The following is a 19,189-nucleotide window of genomic DNA, read 5'->3' as shown; positions in this document are numbered from 1 at the left end:
CCATCGATGGCTAGTAACCACTAAGGCAAAGACTCACCTCTAGCGTGGAAACTGCGAGCCCAGCCAGTGGATAGTCCGAAGTGACTTTGATCAAACGTCCTGGCGAGAGAGTATAAGATGGCAACTAGAATATGCTCCACTTGCCGGAATATGGCATGCTAGATCCACAGTAGTTCAATCCTCAAGGGATTCAGTGAAGTAACAGCAGTGAATGCGATATGCTTTGCATACTCACCAAGCGTCCTATCCTTTTCGGCGCTCGCAGAGCTACCTGTAGGACTACTCACAAGGCCTAATCATGAAATTTCTTCTTGCATAGTATTGCTCCTCAAGATGATGTGGACGTAACCTAAGGTGATTGAAACCTCGAACCCTCTCACTCTCGCTAATCCGACGTAGTTGCAGAATAGTCCCAACTGAAATCGTCATGACAGGCTCCTCAAACTCCTTTGTGGCTGGCGCTGGTTGGCGCAGCAGCCAGAAAGACACAGAAACGTCCGTGAATAAAGGTGACACCGAACCTGATACCTCCAGCGACAGCGACAAGGACATCTTTGTGCCAACTATCTTGAGGAACCAGCAACGCCAGAATCAGGATCCGCATCACGCCAACGATATCGCCAGGGACATAAGCCTGTCTAACGCGTTCCAACGGTCCTCGGGAAACGGGGCAGTCCAAGGCGCGTCAACGACCTCCGGGCAGCAGAATCAGCACCAGCAACCCATCGATAGTAATATTGTGAGTTCCTGGGCCGTCGCCTTCGGGTCCTCAGTTCAAGTTCAGGAGGGCCAAGCCCAGACGGATCAGATCGGAGACTGCCATTTTGACAAAGGTTGTGACACTTCCGTATCGACCCGTCCCCTTTATAAACCGTTCGGCCAGAGAAGAGCGACTCGGCCCAATTCTATCAACTTTCGGAAATCTATCAGAGGCCGACAGGATAGCAATGTTCGTACACATGATGCTGATGGGGACGTTATCATGAGGGATGCTTCTTGAAATGCATATTTATTTGCCTAGTAGCATAGTAGTGAGGAAGGGCTCTACCGGATGAGACTTAATACTTCTGGTACACGGAAGATTCCTCCTTTAGTAGTAGATGTTATAATGACACTTGACTAACTAATCTGTGTTCCCAGAAAGTAACCGCAGTAGTAACCCCAGTATCATTGAACGATTTTGAATCCATACGTTGCACTGCCGCCTGCCTGCTAGTGAGACTAAAGCCTTTAGGACTTGTTAATGTGCCATGGTTGATAGGATAGGAGTAACACTGTAGGACAGAAGAACAAGAGACTAAGACCCCAACAATGATTCATCATTTATACAGACTAAATCTACACAACAATCCTCCGCTCCTTAAGATACTCATAATCCGGCAAGGACTCCAAAACCGCCTCGTGCAACAGCTGCGCCGCCTCATCCCCAAACTCAGCCTTCCACTTCTCCACCTCCACAGCAACATCAATAGGCCCCGAGGGCGTCTTATCCTTAACAATCCCCGACGACGCATCAACCGTCGAGCGCATAACACAATTAATCTTGATCTGCATCTCATAGTGCTCATTTTCCGTATCATGCATTCCCGGACCCGTCCCCTTGACTTTCTCCTCACTCCACTCATACTGCATCTTCTCAGGATCCAACCCCGTGAGCTCACAGAACCGCTTCACAGCAGCCGGATTATGAGTAACATCATCCGCATCGATCAACACAGGCTGAGCACCACCCTGCTGTTCCAAACGCCAATCATACACCATGCGGGTCCACCGCAGCGTCGTATTCGTCTTCCACACACCCATAAACTCCTTATCGCCCATCCCTCCGAAGCCCTTGATCTTGGTCATGGCGCGATACATCGACGCCCATGCTAAAGCCGGGTGTCGGATGATGAACGCTACTTGCCAGCTGCGGAGGTACTCATCCGGCAGGACGGTCTTGTTCGAGAGCGAGAAGCTGTTGGGTCCGTAGCTGCTCTCAGATAAACGCAGCTGGAACGTCTTGAACAGCTCTGGGTCTTCTGTTCCAGTCATCAGTTCGTGCATCACTGCCGGGTTCATGAACCAGTATGCGTGTTCCTTGATGAACATGGCTTTGTCCGCATTTTGAGCCCGTTCCGAGTACTCTTCCAGACTCGAGACGCAGCCATGGAATGATGCCTTGATTTCTTCTCTTTGGGCGTCTGTCCACTCGTTCAGTGGCTTGTCGGCGTATCCGCCGTGGATGGCGGGCGCGAAGGCCGGGAAGAAGAAGTAGCCGCCTTGTTCGTTGGTCAGGAACTTGGGCTGGTTGTGGATGTCCACGATCTTCAGAAGGAGATGGGATGCTGAGCGTGGCACGCTAATGAGGAATACCCGACGGGGTGGTGTAGTGGCAGTCATAGTCATTGTGAGGGGGAAGGAAGTATTGAAAGGAGCTCAATTGATGATTTACAGACTTGATGGTGTCATTCACTCCAGACTGGGTCCTATTGAGGCTTATATACTTTCTTACGAACCCTTCTTAGGTAGTAGGCACATAGTCTGGAGCCGCACGCATCCCAGACTTGGAGAGCCTCCCTGTCATGTCAGTCCCTTTTTCGCCCCCAAGACCACTAATGCAGTTGTATAGTAGCGAAGCATACTAGCTCGGCCATATCTAGACTAATTATCTTCCACTACCTGCGAATAACCGACACGTCCAATCAACATATTTCCGTAAGCACTAACAACCCCCGAACGGTTATTACCGTCTGACCGGGCACAGAACCCAAAATTGATTTAAGAAAGAATCGGGGGGATCCCCTTAGCCTCCTCCGGGAGCCATTGGAGATAGTATCAATGTGTTGGCAGCGTTACATTCATTCCCATCAATTCCCTGGTTCTAGCTCATTGTCAGGATTCAAGTAACCTTTGTTCATTGATTGTTTCAGCCAGCCACAATACTATAGGGTACACACCTGGTTAATTAATTGGTTGGAATTTCTTCCAGCCTTGTAGCACTGCTTTGCACTGCCTGGTAGCGGTCATTGATCTCGCTCGTTGGGGCAGGTAGATGGTACGGTTGGTTCCAAGGATCAAGCCAAGTGCAGAATACATATTTATCGATGCATACATATATGTTGTATTATTCATTCATAAAATATAAACCCCGTGCTAGCTCCCAATACGCCGTCATCTGTAAAACCAAGGCTAGTCATACAAGCTGCTATTTCATACCCAAGATATCACTGTATCATTACCATGCACCCGCATCATTATCAAATCGAGACAGTTCTTTTTGCGCGTCCTCCACATCCTTCTTTGCCTTCATGCGCATATAGAAGATAGGACAATCCCTGGACGAGCAGATGACTTCACAGTGCAAACTACCTTGACACCGCTGGCATTGAGTCCAGAGTCGTCCGAACCGGACTTCAAGGTCCGATACTTTGGTCAACGACTTAGTGTAGAGCTCGCCGAGGCGGGGACGGCAGTAAGCGCACACGGCTCCCTCTGCTTCTTCCTTGCCGGATAAGGGCTTCTTGCATCCCAGGCAGGTTTGCGTCTTCTTGGCGAACTTCATCAGTCCGCCCATGGTTGGCGCGGCCACGGAGATGGCACGGGTATGTTCGCCGGTGAGGAGCTGGCTGGCTTTCTTTTCTCCGAGAATGGGTTCGAAAATACGGCCGAGCGGGTTGGCTAGTTGATTGTCGAGGTAGTATTTCGTGTCGATGGGGATGTTGTTCTCAAGGACGTAAATCGGATCCTCGGACCTTTCGTAGTTCTTGGACCCTCCGGCACCCTTGATAATGACATATGCCACACGGTCGCCAAGCGTGGGTGCTGAACCCGCGTCACGCTTCCTCATGCGCTCCGCAAGTTCCACGTGTGCCTGCTTCGCCGTATACGCATCCTTGGACAAGGCCTTGGTGATCACAAGCTTCGACATATCGATCTTATTTTGCAGAAGGTCGGAAATAGTGTCCTTGACGTAGCTGCAATACAGTTAGCAACAAGCAAAAAGGCTTCCGCAAGTGATCTTACTCTTGTGCCCCATCAATGTCCCGCTCAACCAGAATCTTTTGTAGGACCGTCTCGATAACATTCTGAACCAGCAGGCAGTTGTCGCGACGGACGGTTTCGATACCCTTCGTATCCATCTTGTCGTATTTGTTGGGGTTCGTCCAGTATAGTCCGGCGTACCGCTTCTTGTTGATCAGAAGATACGGGAAATAGACCTTTTCGAACTCCAGTTTGATCGGTTTCAGGAACTTGGACGAGACGTATTCGGACGCTTCTTGTCCAAGCTTCATAGCTTCCTCCAAGTTGTCAACGCCAAATTTGACCATGACCGAATCAGTATCACCATAGATGACCTTGGCATCATGAGAATAGCCATTCGCGATGGTGTACCGGGCTTCCACCTCTTGTTTCGTCTTCTCGATCATCTGTCGTCCATAACTGGTAGTACTACTCGCGATAGGCAAGCAGGGCAGCTTTCCGACAGTGGCACCTGTGAGACCGTACACACTGTTTGCGCTAATCTTCAGAGCGAGCTGTCGTCCGTTCAAGACAGCTTTCTTGAACGGGTCAGTCTCAGTGGCCAGCTCTTTCTTGGCACGTTTACGTGCAGACAGCAGTTCTTCCAGAATCTGTGACAACAGGCCTTTGCGAACTTTGGCGGTACAGAACATGTCGCCATTAGGGGTCACGATGTAGTCTTCATCCTTTACAAGCTTCAGCCTTTCAACGCTATTCTTATTCAACAGCGTTGTGTAGCAGAGATTATGGGCCTGGATGATGGACGGGTATAGGGACGCGAAATCGAGGGTTGCGATAGGCACACCGTAGTAGCCCCTGACAGGCTCGATAACAGTCGCACCTTCGTAGTCTTGTTCGTCGTTGGACTTCGTATTCGGGATGACAAGCTGCTGCTCCAAAGCCTTGCGGAACAGCTGACTGATGAACTTAACTTGCTGACCGCGTGACAGCAAAAAGTTAAAGGGCACGCCCGTCACTCTTGCCATTTCGGTGTAGTTGACCAAGCACATCAACTTGTCCATCAGTCTCTGCGGTAGATATGCATCCTTCAAGCAGTAGACAGCTAAACGCCGTCGAGAATCGGGAGTTCCGTTATATAGCTCAGTGATCATTGTGTGATGGACATCCTCCTTCTGTTCGCCCAAGAATTCATAAGACACCGAGTTCAGGGTATAACTTCGCAGGTGATAGTCTCGCTGTACCAACTGAAGCATGTCGAGTTGGATTCGACCATTAGTGTTCGTTGACTTCGTGTCACGGTTACCCATCTGCTTGCTGGAAAAGTTGGTTTCCTTGCTTTGCGACTGTACACCGTTCAGTCTGGTCCAGTAGGGGAAGCCAGTGCATTTCAGATGCTTGGCGCGATCCAACAGATACGGAAAATCGAAGTTGGCAATGTTGTAGCCGATGATGACATCCGGGTCCACCTTTTGCACGAACTCGCGCCAGGCCATGAGCATCTTCGCCTCGTCCTTGAATTCCAGGATTTGAGTGTTAACAATCAAACTGCATGTGTCCAAAACAAACACATTACGAATAAACGGTTTAGACTCTCCGTAACGCGTCACGACATTGGCGATCTGAATGACTGGGTCGTGGTTCGGTTCAGGGAAGATACCCTTTCGTCCAGCACACTCAATATCGAACGACAAAATGCGCAGCGGGGCCATCTTAGCCCACTCGCCGTTGGGTGGATGGGAGATAAGGTCTCGGTAGTCGACACTGGCCTCAATCTGACAATTCGACACCTTCTCATGTTGTTGAAATAAGCGGTACTTCCCAGCCTTTGCTTCAACCCAAGACATGCCTGAGATATCCGTGTCGATCATGAACCGGAGGAGGTATTGGATGCTGTCGAATGTGAGGATCCCGCCATCAGAGTTGTTCCAGAGCCCTTTGTAGTTCAAGCTTTGGGCACCGCCCTGTTCTAACGCGGAGCGGACTTTGCTGATGAATTTGGGATCCGTAACTGTGATCTTGAGGTAATAGCTTTTCTGGTTGCCTTGAAACCCGTAGATGTTCTCTCGCATCGTTATTTGTACTGACTGGATCGTAGGTTGAAACTGTCCGACTCTGCTCTCCAGGAAAGCTCGGTAGGGCTCGCAGTCGTCTTTGGTGAAGTTGACGGGCGCAGCGATGTAGAGGTAGTGTTGGAATCCGGTAACGTGGAGGAGGACCGATTGGCCGGCCTAGACACGGACGTTAGAGCATGGTCGGTCGTCAAGGGAGTACGCAGAGCCTACCTCGGTGACACCAAACAGTCGAACGGCAGTCTTGCCGCCCATGATTGTCCCCTCTTCCGCATCGATCTGTTGAAAACAGATATTCTCCGTAGACGGATCGAATTCACCCAGTGGCGGTCGCTCCCATTGCTGGTCCTTCTCCGAATTGCTGTCCTTCAGCCCGTTGATATCCTGGGTCAGCTTCTCCAGAACCTCCGCCTCGAACTGACTCTTCTGAGGTTGGCTGGAGCCCGGAACTCGGCGCTGGCCATTTGTCGGGGGTTTCATAGTGGCAGCAGGGCCATTCTCTATCCTGCGCTTCTTGAGCGCACTGGGATCTGTTGCGACACCGCGAGGGTTATTTGATGCATCGCCCAGAACCCGCTTCTGGGGCATGGCGACGGCTTCAGGCATGATGAAAGGTCATAGAAAACTAAGCAGACGCGGTTCTTTTCCTCTTAAATAATTAGGGTAAGGGAAATGTATACACAAAACGAAGTAGTTTGAACAATTGGGAGGTATTCTCTCGAAGAATGATGGCTGTCGCGGGAAACTGCGCTCCCCCGGAGTTGCTGCAAGTTCGTGTCTCGTTCGCGCCGGACGTGACGCCTTCACGCGTTGAGTGTCTCACGTGATTGGCTGCCGCGCATCGAGATCGAGACTGCAGACTATCCCACTGCTGTGGGGGTCTTCAACACCATACATTATTTTTTCTCGAATAATCAGCTAGCGAATGGTGATCTGAGAATTAATTTGTAAAATTCTCTCTGTTGTTCCGGTCATTCTCTGCTCCATCCAGCGGACTTTTTTGCCCCCTCCCCTCGTGTCACTTAGTATTGGATGACGTCATCCAGATAAGCATAGACAGCTGCAAAGCAACTTATATAATTAAGATGTGCCATAATTGATTATGGCTCAGTAATATACTGTACTAGTAGAGTTGAAGGCCAGACATGTTTTATGTGATTGTGAGAGAATAGGCAGAGAGACTACCACGATGTGAGTACTACTTGCTGATGGTGTTGAATATATATATATCGCTTCACCCAAGCGACTAGTACAGGTCGCGTTCCCCCTTTACTGGAACCCAACTTAGTAGGACTAATAAGTAGCGACAACATGTAGGACCAAGCGTTGACAGTTACTTAGTATTACTAGGACAATTTCGCCCATCCAGAGTACTCCTTAATTATAACTGCTAGTAGTAATCATCCATGCCTTTGACAATGCCGGTCGAAGACCCTCGTCAGCCATAGCACCGCCAGACATGGACCTTCAACAGATATCTACATTGCAAAAATTTTCTTATAGGACCCTGTGCTAATAACTTGATTCCTGCACTTGGATTCATGGCTACAAATAATGCTTTGACAATTGACAACCACCTTCCAACATCCTCACTGCATCGCTGACAGTGTAACCAGATTACGCATATTATGTTGCTTGCTATGAAGTTAGAGAGTGAGAAATTCCCAACCTAGAAGGATTGATGTAATGACTAAATAAGATAAATAAGACACTAGCTAAGGAATATCTGGCTAGAGCCTGACCATGTACAAAGAAGAATAAGAGTGTCCGAAATGTACATAAGAGTTACCGCCTCAAGAACCGTTAGGCTATATGTGCTGAGAACGGGAACTGTTTCAGCTTGCTTCATTTTCAGCTTATCAGCTCAGAAGCGGCCCCGCAAACCCTCCTTAGTAGCCACGGCCGTGACCCTTGTGGTGGTGCTTGTTCGAAGCCTGGACAGGAGCACCAAGACCCTGGGGGGCGGGGGCATCAGAGGGAGCTCCAGTGGGTGCAGGGCCGTTGGTGACCGTTCTCCAAGACCAGGAGGGCTGGCTGGGGACGGCAGAGGCGCCGGGGCCAGCCTCGGAGTAGGCCGGAACATACGGCGCATCGTCAGAGTCGACACGCTTGGCGACAGCGGAGGTGGCAGCCGCGCCGACGGTGCTGGAGGAGCCAGATCCGTTGCCGAGCTTACCAATACCGGCGTTGGCCTTGACGTAGGAAGCAACCTTGCTAGCAGCCATGACGGTGACGTCGGACTCACCAGAGGGCCAGCTGCTGATCACAGAGCTGTCACTGCCGGAGAGAGTACCCGAGCTGATCAAGGTGTTGGGGACGCAGGTGCGTCCGAGGGTGCTGGTGCAAGTGGAGACATCGCTGGTGTTCACGGCGAAAACGGCACCGGGGTTGCTGTCGGCCAAGAGGGGGGTGTCGACCTGGACCATCACATTACCCTCGATCAGAGCACGGGTGTTCTTGCCAACATCGAAGGCATGGCCGGTGTTGTTGAACCAGTAGTTGTTGTACGCGTGCCAGAAGCTGTTGAACTCGAGCTTGGGGGAACGGCCCGAAGTGTGGTGGATGTAGTTGTTGGCGAAGGTGATCTTGTCGTTGTGACCGTATCCGAGACTAGATATTGTTAGAAAGCTGTAACAATGGAAGAGCACTTGGGAAGACATGGGACTTACACAGTCCAGTAGTGGTGGCCGTCGCAAGTCGCAGACCAGCTGGTCTCACCATCAAATTCGCTGTTCGAGATAGTCACGCTGTGACCTGTACACTGTCAGTCTTGAATCCAAATAATGTGCACCTGATGGTGGGAAACCTACTGGCTTCGTATCCGGCAACGAACATCTGACGACCAATGAGGTTGATCTTGACGTGGTCAATCCAGACGTTGTTGGTGCCGTCGAGAGTGATAGCGTCACCACCCCAGATGAACTCGGGGTTGAGTTCGGTGATGTGGATGTTCTGGATGATGATGTTGCTGACACCGTTCACCAGGCGCAGACCCTTTCCACGCAGGACACCAGAGCTACCCACGCCAACAATGGACTTGTTGGAGGCGACTTCCAGACCCTCAATACCGGCGTTGTCGTACGTGCAGGTCAAGGTTGGGTAGCTACCGCACCAGTCGGAGCCATTTTGCTTGACGGCATTCTGACCAGAGCTGCCGCAGGTGTTCGAGGCGGGCTTGCAGCACTCGCAGTTGGTGCACTTGCCCTCGCTGCCGAGGAAGTTGAACTCCTTGTCGATAAGGATGACGCGGGGGGTGCTGTCGGACAACCAGGTCTTCAGCTGGCTGATGTCACTAGGCGCAGCAGGAGTGGCATCACCACCACCAGTCGTGCCGCTAGCGAAACCGAAGGGGGAGCCAGTGACACCCTGCGCTGCCTGGACTGAAGCTCCAAGCAAGGCAGTTGCCGTCAGGAGATGACGAAGGAGAGTCATTGCAACGAGCCTCAGAAATCGAGGTTGTTGATATGAAAGGAATGACTGAACCAGCAGTTCTAAGAAAACGAATGTAAAGAATGTGAATTTGCGAATTAGTTTGGTGATGGAAGCTGGATTAAAGCTGAGTCGAGAGGTAGTTTAATAGTTGGAGGCTCGAAGAACCTGCCATAGAGGGTTTGGGCTTGGCTGCCATGTGTGCACGGCAAGTTGGCGCGAACATGGAAACAGCCATGTCAATCATGGCGGAGTGTGTCGCAGATTGATCATGGATCGCATGGTGAAACCCTCGGACGGGACAAATCCAGTCATCTTTCTGGATGCTTTTCTCCCGCCCGCCGATCGTGCAACGGTTTGAGCCCTTGTCCCGCGAGTCAAGACTGTTAAGTCTAACCCGGCACTTAATGACCCGCGCACAGTCTCCAGCTCGTCTGAGAGACTGACGATCCTCAATTCAATTCTTCCCCGAGGGAATCTTGATTGGCACATTCGGTGGCAGTGGGAAGATAACCTAGTGATCGGCAGGATGAGAGGATCCACTGTGCCAGGCCTCAAGCCCCACACTTAATTGACCCCAGCAGATCGTCATGAACTCCTATTCAAGCTTATCCAGATTACTACTGGCTCAATGTGCCATGATATATGACTCTATATTTTCAATGTGCCGCGTGCTGCGGGGAGCAAAGCGCGCCCCGTTTCTTCTGCATCGGCCACATTAAACAACGCGGGATGACGAGTACAATATCCACATTCCGATTCTGGGCCCTACTCAAAGGAGACAGTGCCTGAGTCGTGGTAATCAATCAGACCATACTGCTAAACAAACCGGCTTCTGGAACCAGACGTCACAACCGGCTCTAAGGGGCGAAATAAGCTTGTCGGTCGAAAAGTGATATTAACCTCTGCTCCACCGAGAAGAATACCCAGTGGTCTCCGACCAGTCTTCATATCCAACCCGCACTTCAAATTAAGTCGTGGAAGTTGATGGCGCGAGGGCATAGGTTGGGGTATCATCTGTGCAATGCCATTGGCGAGAAGGTGGTATTTGGTGCTCCAGATTACTGAGCCGTGTCTCACCCAGCACAGTTGCGCCGCTGCTTGATGTTGTGAGACTGGATCATTTTGACCCTAAGAGCTGCTCGCCAGAAAGAGGCAGGGAAGCCAATATCCAAGGCCCAGTCTATGTGAACGCGAACACTATGCCGAGGAAAGCAACACCCTGATGATCAAGCAATTAATTGGTGACGGATGTATGAGTCGCAATTGCCCGTCATTGCTAGACTTGCAGTCAATAATTGGATGCCTTGTTATGTTCTTTATCATTGGCGGAAAATTACAGGAAAAGGTGGATGCACCATGGCAGCACTGCCTCCGGTAACATTGACCCGGCAGCGAAGGTAGACGCTTTGCATATCGCCAAACGGTGTGAGCGCGGTACAGAAAGGCTGTAGCTAATTGATATGGCCGGAAGATCAGAATAATTCGCTCGACGACACAACAATCACTCAGTTGAGCCAGATACGAAACGGGAAGATCATAGGTAAAGCTCAGAGCACATTCTTTGATGTCGTAGATACCCGAGGTGTCCTGAATTCGAACTTACTAATGGCGTCGCTGGCATTCTGACCTCATGGGTGTGCGATTTTTCCTCGCAGCACGCAATATCAATATTGCGACAATCACGGATGACTATGGCACCATGAGGTGAATACTAACCACTTAGCAGTTTTCCTAACCGATTTATATTGCCGTTGTATTTCCGTGGACTCATAAGGCAGCTGCAGTGGTACCTGGTCTTGAATCCTTCGCATCTTCTAAGCAAGCGTATCCGACCAGCGTATTAGAAGCTTCAGAGCAAAAGGCTGCAAAGAACTGAGGATTCACTGGCTATAAGCCCCAACCTTGGGGGTAAGGTGTGCCCCATGCAAGGGTCTGCCACCAAAGTCAGAACATAGTGCAGGGCTAGGGACCCTGTGGCCAGACCAGGATCCTATGACGATCCCCCAAGGTACTCTGTCAATCAGTTAGAATATAATGACACCTCTTCCACGCATGAAGTAGAAGGCAACATTTATCTCAAGCACCATGTCTTCGTTCGATCCAACAAATGTAAACTTAGACACTGCCAGTGTGGAGGAAATCTACTGCTACTTGCAGCTGTCCGAAAATGACTACAACGGGCACCTAGGGGCACGCATATCCGCGATATTTGTGATTCTAATAACTTCATCAGCATCTACACTTTTTCCCGTGGTATGCAAGAGAATACCACGTTGGAATATCCCCTACCCTATCTACCTCTTCGCTCGATACTTCGGTACGGGTGTTATTGTCGCCACCGCATTCATCCACCTCTTGGATCCAGCGTATGAAAGTATCGGCAGCACAACCTGCGTGGGCGTATCAAAAAATTGGGCGGAGTATTCATGGTGTCCCGCTATTGTCCTCGCATCTGTTATGGTGGTATTTCTGATGGACCTTGCCTCCGAGGTATACGTCGAATGCGTATATGGCGTGGAAAAAGAGCACGACGCGACCGACCGATTCCTGGCCCAAGCAAACTTGATCCAGAGCGACGATGAGTGTACGGTAAACGACGATACCGGGGGATCCAAGCAGCTTGGAGCTCAAGATGACTTTTGCTCCATCGAATCCGAGCGCTCATTCCGCAAAGATATTGCTGCCTTTCTTATTCTGGAATTCGGCATTATCTTCCATTCGGTAATAATCGGATTGAACTTAGGCGTGACTGGTGAAGAATTCAGCACTCTATACCCCGTGTTGGTCTTCCATCAAGCGTTTGAGGGTCTTGGGATCGGCGCCCGGATGTCTGCCCTGCGTTTTGGCCGGCATTGGTGGCTACCGTGGGTTCTCTGCATGGCGTACGGCCTCACCACGCCCATTTCGATTGCCATCGGAATCGGGCTGCGGACGACGTATAACTCGGGATCCAAGACAGCAAATATTGTTCAAGGAGTATTGGATGCTGTATCAGCCGGCATTCTGATCTACAGCGGATTAGTGGAATTGTTGGCTCGCGATTTCCTGTTCGACCCCGACAGGACTAAGCGGCGGTCGCATCTGCTGGGAATGATCTTCTGCGTCTTGCTAGGAGCCGGCATCATGGCGCTTATTGGGAAGTGGGCATGAGAGGGAAGGGAGAGTAGAAGAGTAAGCAAATACAGTACTTGATGGTTGTGGTGGTTGAGGAGGAAAGAGAGGAGTGTTTAGTTAAACGTAAATTACTACGTAATATTAGTATGACATTGTGACGCAGTCCCACCCACGATCGGTTTTTGCATTACCCGCATCAACTTCTTGCGATAGGCCCCCAAATCGACAATCCTCTCTGTAGTCAGCGGTGGCTTTGCTTGCATGAACAGAGGCAGCAGCCCTGTGCGGTCGGTATAAAGGCCCCAGTCCTCTCCGTCATCATCACCGCTCTTCATCCACACCATTTCATCATGTTGGTTGGGCTGACCATGGAGAACCCCCGACCAGCCTCATTATTTACATTATTTACTCTACCCTGAACAACACAACTCTACTTCGAACTATCTTTCCACTCACACTACCACCACCAACACCGTCGCTTCTTGGTTCCTGCCGCTATGGGTAAGCCTAAGCTGACACCGGAACCCTTCGACCTGGTCGAACTTATTCAACAAACCTACGATGACTCCCGCATCATCGTCTTCGTTTGCCTCATATCTTGGATCGTTGGCCGTCTCGACTTGGGATTAACATGGTTGTTCTTTGTCCTGGCGGTATGTCGGACTTATGCGGTCGTTAACCTGACCCGAGTTCAGCGCATCCTTCGCGATGAATGCAAGCGATACCACGCCCATAAAATCCTCTCCCGCGGGGAGACTGTGGAATGGGTAAATGGTGTACTACAACGATTCTGGCACATGTACCAGACTCAGATTTGCGATCATATTGTCCGCTACGTGAACAACGGGCTGGCACGACGGGCCATTACTGAGAATGGAACAACCCCGCAGAAAGTAGTGATTCAATCTTTGGCTTTGATCGACCTTCCCCTCCGGTTTACTCGAGTGCTTGTGCACCAGAAACACTCGTCGCCAAATCTGATTGTGGAAGGCCAGTTTCAGGTGAACCTGGCACCGCATCCCACCCACCATCACCTTATCGAAAGCTCAGGACACCCTCTCATCGACCTTACGATTGTTCATGATAAGAACTCAGGAGACTCTCACCACCGAAACCATGACCTGGCGGTGCAGGTACGGCAGTTCAAGAGCACGGGATCCCTGAAGATGGAATTAGACCTGGAGGGTGACCATCCAGCTCTGCTACAGCCACAAGTAGACCTTCAAGAGCACCCAAACATGGACTGCACCATCAAGTCGATCAGCCAGCATCACTTTCCGCTTCATTTTGCACATCATGTGGACTGGAGACGGGTGGTGGAACTGCAGTTGCGGGAGGGGTTGGGATGGGCATTTCACCGACCGCTGGCGCTGCCTTTCACACTGGGAGAGCGGTGGCTATTTCGGGTAATGACGTGGTGGTGGCATGCTGTGAACTAGTTGCAACTGGCCCAACATTTGGGGCGCAGGGATGAGACGCAATAATTGTGCAGGTCATAACTAGAGTCGTCTGGAGAAGAATCCCTGATTGGGTCGCTTGCCTCCCCCGGGGTGGGTGGATTTCCTCGTAGGGCTGAGCTGGGCGGCCAATCCGAGACCGCCAAATGGTGTTGCCTTGTGTATTGCAAATACCACAGTACCGTCTTGGTCACGCTCGGGCAATCCCATCCCTTACTTCAACCATCAAAGGGGTCTTTGAGATGTCTCTCAAAAGAATTTTCCAGCAAAACCCTCAGCCACTTTTTCAATCATTGGATGTCTTGTTCTATTTTTGACGGTGCCATGGTTGAACTTCCAGTGGTTTGATCAGGTCTGCCACACTCTGCCTGGCTGGATAAATCCTTCTCCGCTCAGTGTCCCTGAACCGGATTTTCAGGTTCTTTGGGCCAGCAATGGTGGGGCTTGGATACTTACTTTGACTGTGCAACCGTGCACGTGAAACAATCTGATTGATTTCTCAGCTGCATGGCCGTTACAGAGACCACTATATAGTATACCAGGTATGTCGAGGCATTCATGTAGGCTAGTCACGTGCTGCGCTCGGACCGCCCACAAAGCACCTCTTCTAGTTACTTTGTTTTGCTCTTCTAGATAGCTCAATTTAACTTACTCTTTTACTTCTGTTTTTATTTATTAGTTTTTACTTTTATTATTATTTTTATTACTGCTTCTGTAAAGTACTTCTCAAGAGATTATAAATCTGGTCTTTATATCATGAAACTATTCAGATTTACTACAGCTAGCTATTTACTGCTAGATATAGTATTCTACGGATCACTGGTCTTAGCAAATCTAATAAATTTAATAAAGTTATATATTTATATTAAGAAACACACTTATTTATTCATTCATTTATTTACTTATATTAAGCATGCTGAGCTGCCAGTATAATATATAAAATTAAATATAAAATGATTAAAATAATAATCTGATGTTTAGTATAAAAATATTTACTATATAATTAGACTAGTCTGGTTACTGTTATTTATATATTTATTTATAAATCTATAAGAATCTATTACTGTACTATCCCAGTATATATAACCAGAGAAAATAATATTTTAATATTATTTATTTATATTTATATTTTTTTATATATAGGTATATATTCCTGGTACAGATTCTTAGACTTCTAGATTATTTTATTAATATTAAAGATTATTCTCTATATTATTTTAGTGCAGGAAACTAAAGCTTTTAATTTAAGTTAAAAAATATTATATCAAGCAATATTCTTTAAGCTTTTGAAAATGGTGTAAAAACATAAAATTACAGTAATAAATAAAAAAATCTAATAAATAATCTAGATTAAAAGCTAGACATGGCAAACGGGTGAGCCGGGCGAGCTTTAGGGGGGTCAGCTGTTCGCCTGTTTGAGCTTCAAGCTCTGATTAGCCAGGCTCAGCTCAGTATTGATACTTATCAATAGGCGAGAGGGCTCGCCCGTGAGGGCTTATAAAGATTTATTAAGAAGTTTAAGATATATATTCTTATTAATTTAAGTTAGAATATGCCAAGAGACCCACTCTGATTAACTATATAGTTTTCTAGGTATATATTTAATACAGGAGATATCATGGAGCAAATCTGATTATATTTACTTAAACTTTGTAAATTAATATTATATTATTTATATAAATTATTTACTCATTCACCCCGGAGTCTAATATTATATATATATCTACTTATATAATCACACACTAGGATTTAAAGTTAGAAATATATTTTTTTCTTTAAATATATATTTTTTTTCTTATATAACTTTTCTATTTTCTTATAGTTGTCTTGTATCTTTAATCTAAATTTACTATTTTTAATTCTCTAGTATCATGTTTTCTATTTTCTAACTTAAGTTAAAAATTAAAATAATAATCTAATATTTAATATAGAGATATTTATTACATAGCTAGACTAGTCTAATTACTATTATTTATATATTTATAAGTCTACAAGGACTTGTCACTATACTATTCCAGTATATATAACTGAAGAAAATAATATTCTAATATTATTTATTTATATTTATATTTTTTTATATATAGATGTATATTCCTAGTACAGACTCTTAAATTTCTAGATTATTTTACTAATATTAAAGATTATTTTCTGTATTATCCCAGTACAGGAAACTGAAGTTTTTAACTTAAATTAAAAGATATTATACTAAGCAATATTCTTTAAACTTTTAAAAATAGTATAAAAGAGCAAAATTACAGTAGTAAACAAGAAAATCTAGTAAATAATCTAGATTAAGAATTCCTGTATTAACAAGGAACTTAGAAATTCCTGATTAGATATAATAATAATTAATATATATAATATAAATCCAGAATAACCTGAGTAAGATAAGATTTTCTAGTTATAAAAAAATAGAGAACTAGATCTGAGTCATGTATAAATATTTAAATAAGTATTTACTAATAGAATTAAAAAAATATAATATAATATATTTCTCAAGTATATTATTTCATGAAAGAACTGGTACTAAATTCTGGAGTTTTTAATTAATATATTTAATAATACTGATAATACAGATACTGTATTATCTATTATTAAGAAACTTTTAGATATATGGACAGTTAAAGTTCTAGAAAATATTATTTAATAAGAATTAATTTCTCAGTATAAGATTAGACAGGAAAATATTAAGAACCTGACTATTTCTTTTTATAATAATTATTTTCTAAAATTTATTTTAGATATAAGATAATATTGGAGATAAGTATTTCTTAATATTATTAAGAAAATACAGACAGATTTCAGTGAATATAAAATATTAAATTAATATTAGAAAAATAAAATAGATTATTTACTATGAGATGTGATTAAAGAAATATTATTTATTTCTAACTTAAATTAAAAGATATTAATTATTATATATAAGATTTTCTTTAGGCTATTGATGTTTACTATTTTAATAATATAAAATCTAAAATCTTATTTATATTAAAAATAAATAAATAGCTGGTTTATTAGCCAGATTATAATAAAATATTTTTATTATTTATACTTGATCTGTGGAGACTTAAAACCAAGAAAAAATAATAAATTCTTATTATTATAATAAATATTAAAGACTAGTTTTATCAGCTTTTTAGTATCTCTGTTAATTATATTAATTAAATTATTTCTTTTCTGAAGTAAGATAAGATATGTGAATTTTTTAGTAAATATTATAAAATAAACTATAATATTAAGTACTTTAACTTTACTACCTATAATAATATTATTATTTTAAAATTATATAAGATAAATTCAACTCACTCCTATAATACTAAGATAAAGAAAATTCTAACTTAAGTTAAAAGATTTAGAATATAAAGATCTGTGAATTCTTTAAATAAATAAATTTAATATTTAGTGATAAGTATTAACTTATATTAAGTATTAATTAATCAGGGATTTTATAAGTATTAATACTCTGAAATATTAAAGTATTTTAAAGATTATTTTTTTCTATTTCTGAGAATATTAAGAAAAGATAATTAAAATATAACTATCTCTAATTTCTTGATAATTATATATCTGGAGAAATATTATTTCTCCTGCTAATTATACTATGGATATAGATAAAATATATTTTTAAATAATAAAAACTAGATTTCTTATTAAAAATATTTAAGCTAATATATTATATTATCTTTAAATAATTTATTTAATATAATATAAAAGCCTGCCCAATATAGCAAATATAAATAAATTTAATAAAAAAAGTCTAAAATCTATTTATTAAGATATTAAAATATATTCTAGTTTAGTATTTTTCTACCTGGAGCTTTCCTGAAAAAAGAAAAATAATTTTATAGACTTTTAGATAATTTACTGAAATCTAAAAATTTTTAATTAATTATATTGTTCCTGACAGCTAAGTAAATTAATATATAAAATTAAATATAAGAGAAGAGAATAAAGCAGCTGTAACTTTTATTTATAATCTTTAGAATATAATTATTTATAATAATTAATAAAAAGATAAGAAGTTAAAAAAGAATATATATATTATTTTTTTAATTTAAGACAGAAATATTATATTAACAGTAACAGCTTGTACTATTTTTTATAGAAAATATAATTATAATTTCCAGGAAGAAGTGGAAGATTTATTTCTCTATATTATATTATAAATACTAAGTATTAATTATATAATATTATATATAATTTACAGAATCTGGTATACGTAGAAATATATACTATTATAATAATTTAACTATAATTATAAGCTTTTTATTTTAAGTTAGAAATATACTACTAATATATATATAGACTTATTAATTAGTCTTCTAGTTATTATTTATATATCTTACTATTAAGATTAATTTTAATAAAAACAAGTTGCTCATGAATTATTAAATCTTAATAAATTCTATAATAAAATAAGACTTTAATAATAAGATAAATATATTTAGTATAATATAAAGCTATTAGATTCTGAAGTAAAAAATACTGAATATCTTAAAAACAGGTTTTTATAAATATACTATAGTAAAAACTAAGAAAATTTCTGATTTAGTCTTGAATGAGGTAAGTCTATATTCTAATTTAAGATAGAAATATTTTATTTAATAAAGAATAAATGGACTAATATAAAGATATAAACTAACTAGTTATATATATTATAATTTTAAAAAATTATAAAATATATCCTGAAGTTAATAATTTTAATAAAAACTTATTTTTCTTTATACTGGATTAAAAAAAATACTGATAACTAGATTTTATTTTATTAAAAAGACTCAGTTTCTATATTGCTGTTTCTTATATAAATAAAGAAATAAATTTAAGTACTTAAAATATTCTTAAACACTAAATCAGAGATTTTATAGATTAATTTAATAAAAAGAGAAAAATTGTTAAAAATAAAAATAATAAAAAGTTTAGTAATAAAGATTTAAATAATAATAATAATACTGAAGACACTGGACAAGATCTTTAAAATAAGTTAAATAAATTTTTAGATTATCTAATTATTAGACTGAAAAGATCTCTAGAAGATATTTAGAATAAATAATCAGATATAGAATTTAAAAAGAATATTATAGCTACTAGTACTAGAAGCCAGGTAAAGAAATCTTATAATAATAGAAAAGATAAAGATAGCTGAAAATAATATAT

At 43.1% G+C, this 19,189-nt stretch overlaps 6 protein-coding genes across 6 annotated transcripts in view; 3 read left to right on the top strand and 3 right to left on the bottom strand.

Moving 5' to 3' along the window:
- Nucleotides 1–304: 304 nt before the first annotated feature.
- On the top strand, nt 305–1,000 carry BO85DRAFT_429592 (uncharacterized protein; the record flags this gene model as incomplete). Its single annotated transcript, XM_025658255.1, has 1 exon — nt 305–1,000. The coding sequence occupies exon 1, from the start codon at nt 428–430 to the stop codon at nt 998–1,000; it is 573 nt and encodes a 190-aa protein (XP_025511307.1). The 5' UTR covers nt 305–427.
- Nucleotides 1,001–1,338: 338 nt separating this feature from the next.
- On the bottom strand, nt 1,339–2,571 carry BO85DRAFT_504669 (uncharacterized protein; the record flags this gene model as incomplete). Its single annotated transcript, XM_025664309.1, has 1 exon — nt 1,339–2,571. The coding sequence occupies exon 1, from the start codon at nt 2,386–2,388 to the stop codon at nt 1,339–1,341; it is 1,050 nt and encodes a 349-aa protein (XP_025511306.1). The 5' UTR covers nt 2,389–2,571.
- Nucleotides 2,572–3,082: 511 nt separating this feature from the next.
- On the bottom strand, nt 3,083–6,772 carry BO85DRAFT_429588 (DNA-directed DNA polymerase delta POL3). The gene is made up of 3 exons (XM_025658254.1): nt 6,246–6,772; nt 4,006–6,191; nt 3,083–3,956 (listed from the first exon to the last, which is right to left on the bottom strand). The coding sequence occupies exons 1-3, from the start codon at nt 6,636–6,638 to the stop codon at nt 3,218–3,220; spliced, it is 3,318 nt and encodes a 1,105-aa protein (XP_025511305.1). The 5' UTR covers nt 6,639–6,772; the 3' UTR covers nt 3,083–3,217.
- A 1,149-nt stretch (nt 6,773–7,921) lies between these two features.
- Nucleotides 7,922–9,464, bottom strand: BO85DRAFT_381640 (putative pectin lyase F; the record flags this gene model as incomplete). Its single annotated transcript, XM_025656431.1, has 3 exons — nt 7,922–8,642; nt 8,702–8,786; nt 8,843–9,464. The coding sequence occupies 3 exons, from the start codon at nt 9,462–9,464 to the stop codon at nt 7,922–7,924; spliced, it is 1,428 nt and encodes a 475-aa protein (XP_025511304.1).
- A 1,732-nt stretch (nt 9,465–11,196) lies between these two features.
- On the top strand, nt 11,197–12,708 carry BO85DRAFT_156839 (high affinity zinc ion transporter). Its single transcript, XM_025654198.1, has one exon. The coding sequence runs from the start codon at nt 11,550–11,552 to the stop codon at nt 12,612–12,614; it is 1,065 nt and encodes a 354-aa protein (XP_025511303.1). The 5' UTR covers nt 11,197–11,549; the 3' UTR covers nt 12,615–12,708.
- Nucleotides 12,709–12,894: 186 nt separating this feature from the next.
- BO85DRAFT_523659 (uncharacterized protein) overlaps nt 12,895–19,189 on the top strand; it is a gene marked incomplete at its 3' end in the record, with an annotated part of 10,424 nt that continues 4,129 nt past the window's right edge. Inside the window, exon 1 of the mRNA XM_025665373.1 lies at nt 12,895–13,984. Within this exon, the coding sequence (XP_025511302.1) occupies nt 13,076–13,984 (909 nt within the window). The 5' untranslated portion in view covers nt 12,895–13,075. The remainder of the gene's footprint in view (nt 13,985–19,189) is intronic.

Source organism: Aspergillus piperis, assembly GCF_003184755.1.
Source record: "Aspergillus piperis CBS 112811 unplaced genomic scaffold BO85scaffold_24, whole genome shotgun sequence".
NCBI classification, from domain to species: Eukaryota; Fungi; Ascomycota; class Eurotiomycetes; order Eurotiales; family Aspergillaceae; genus Aspergillus; species Aspergillus piperis.
This window is presented reverse-complemented; position numbering and strand designations above follow the sequence as displayed.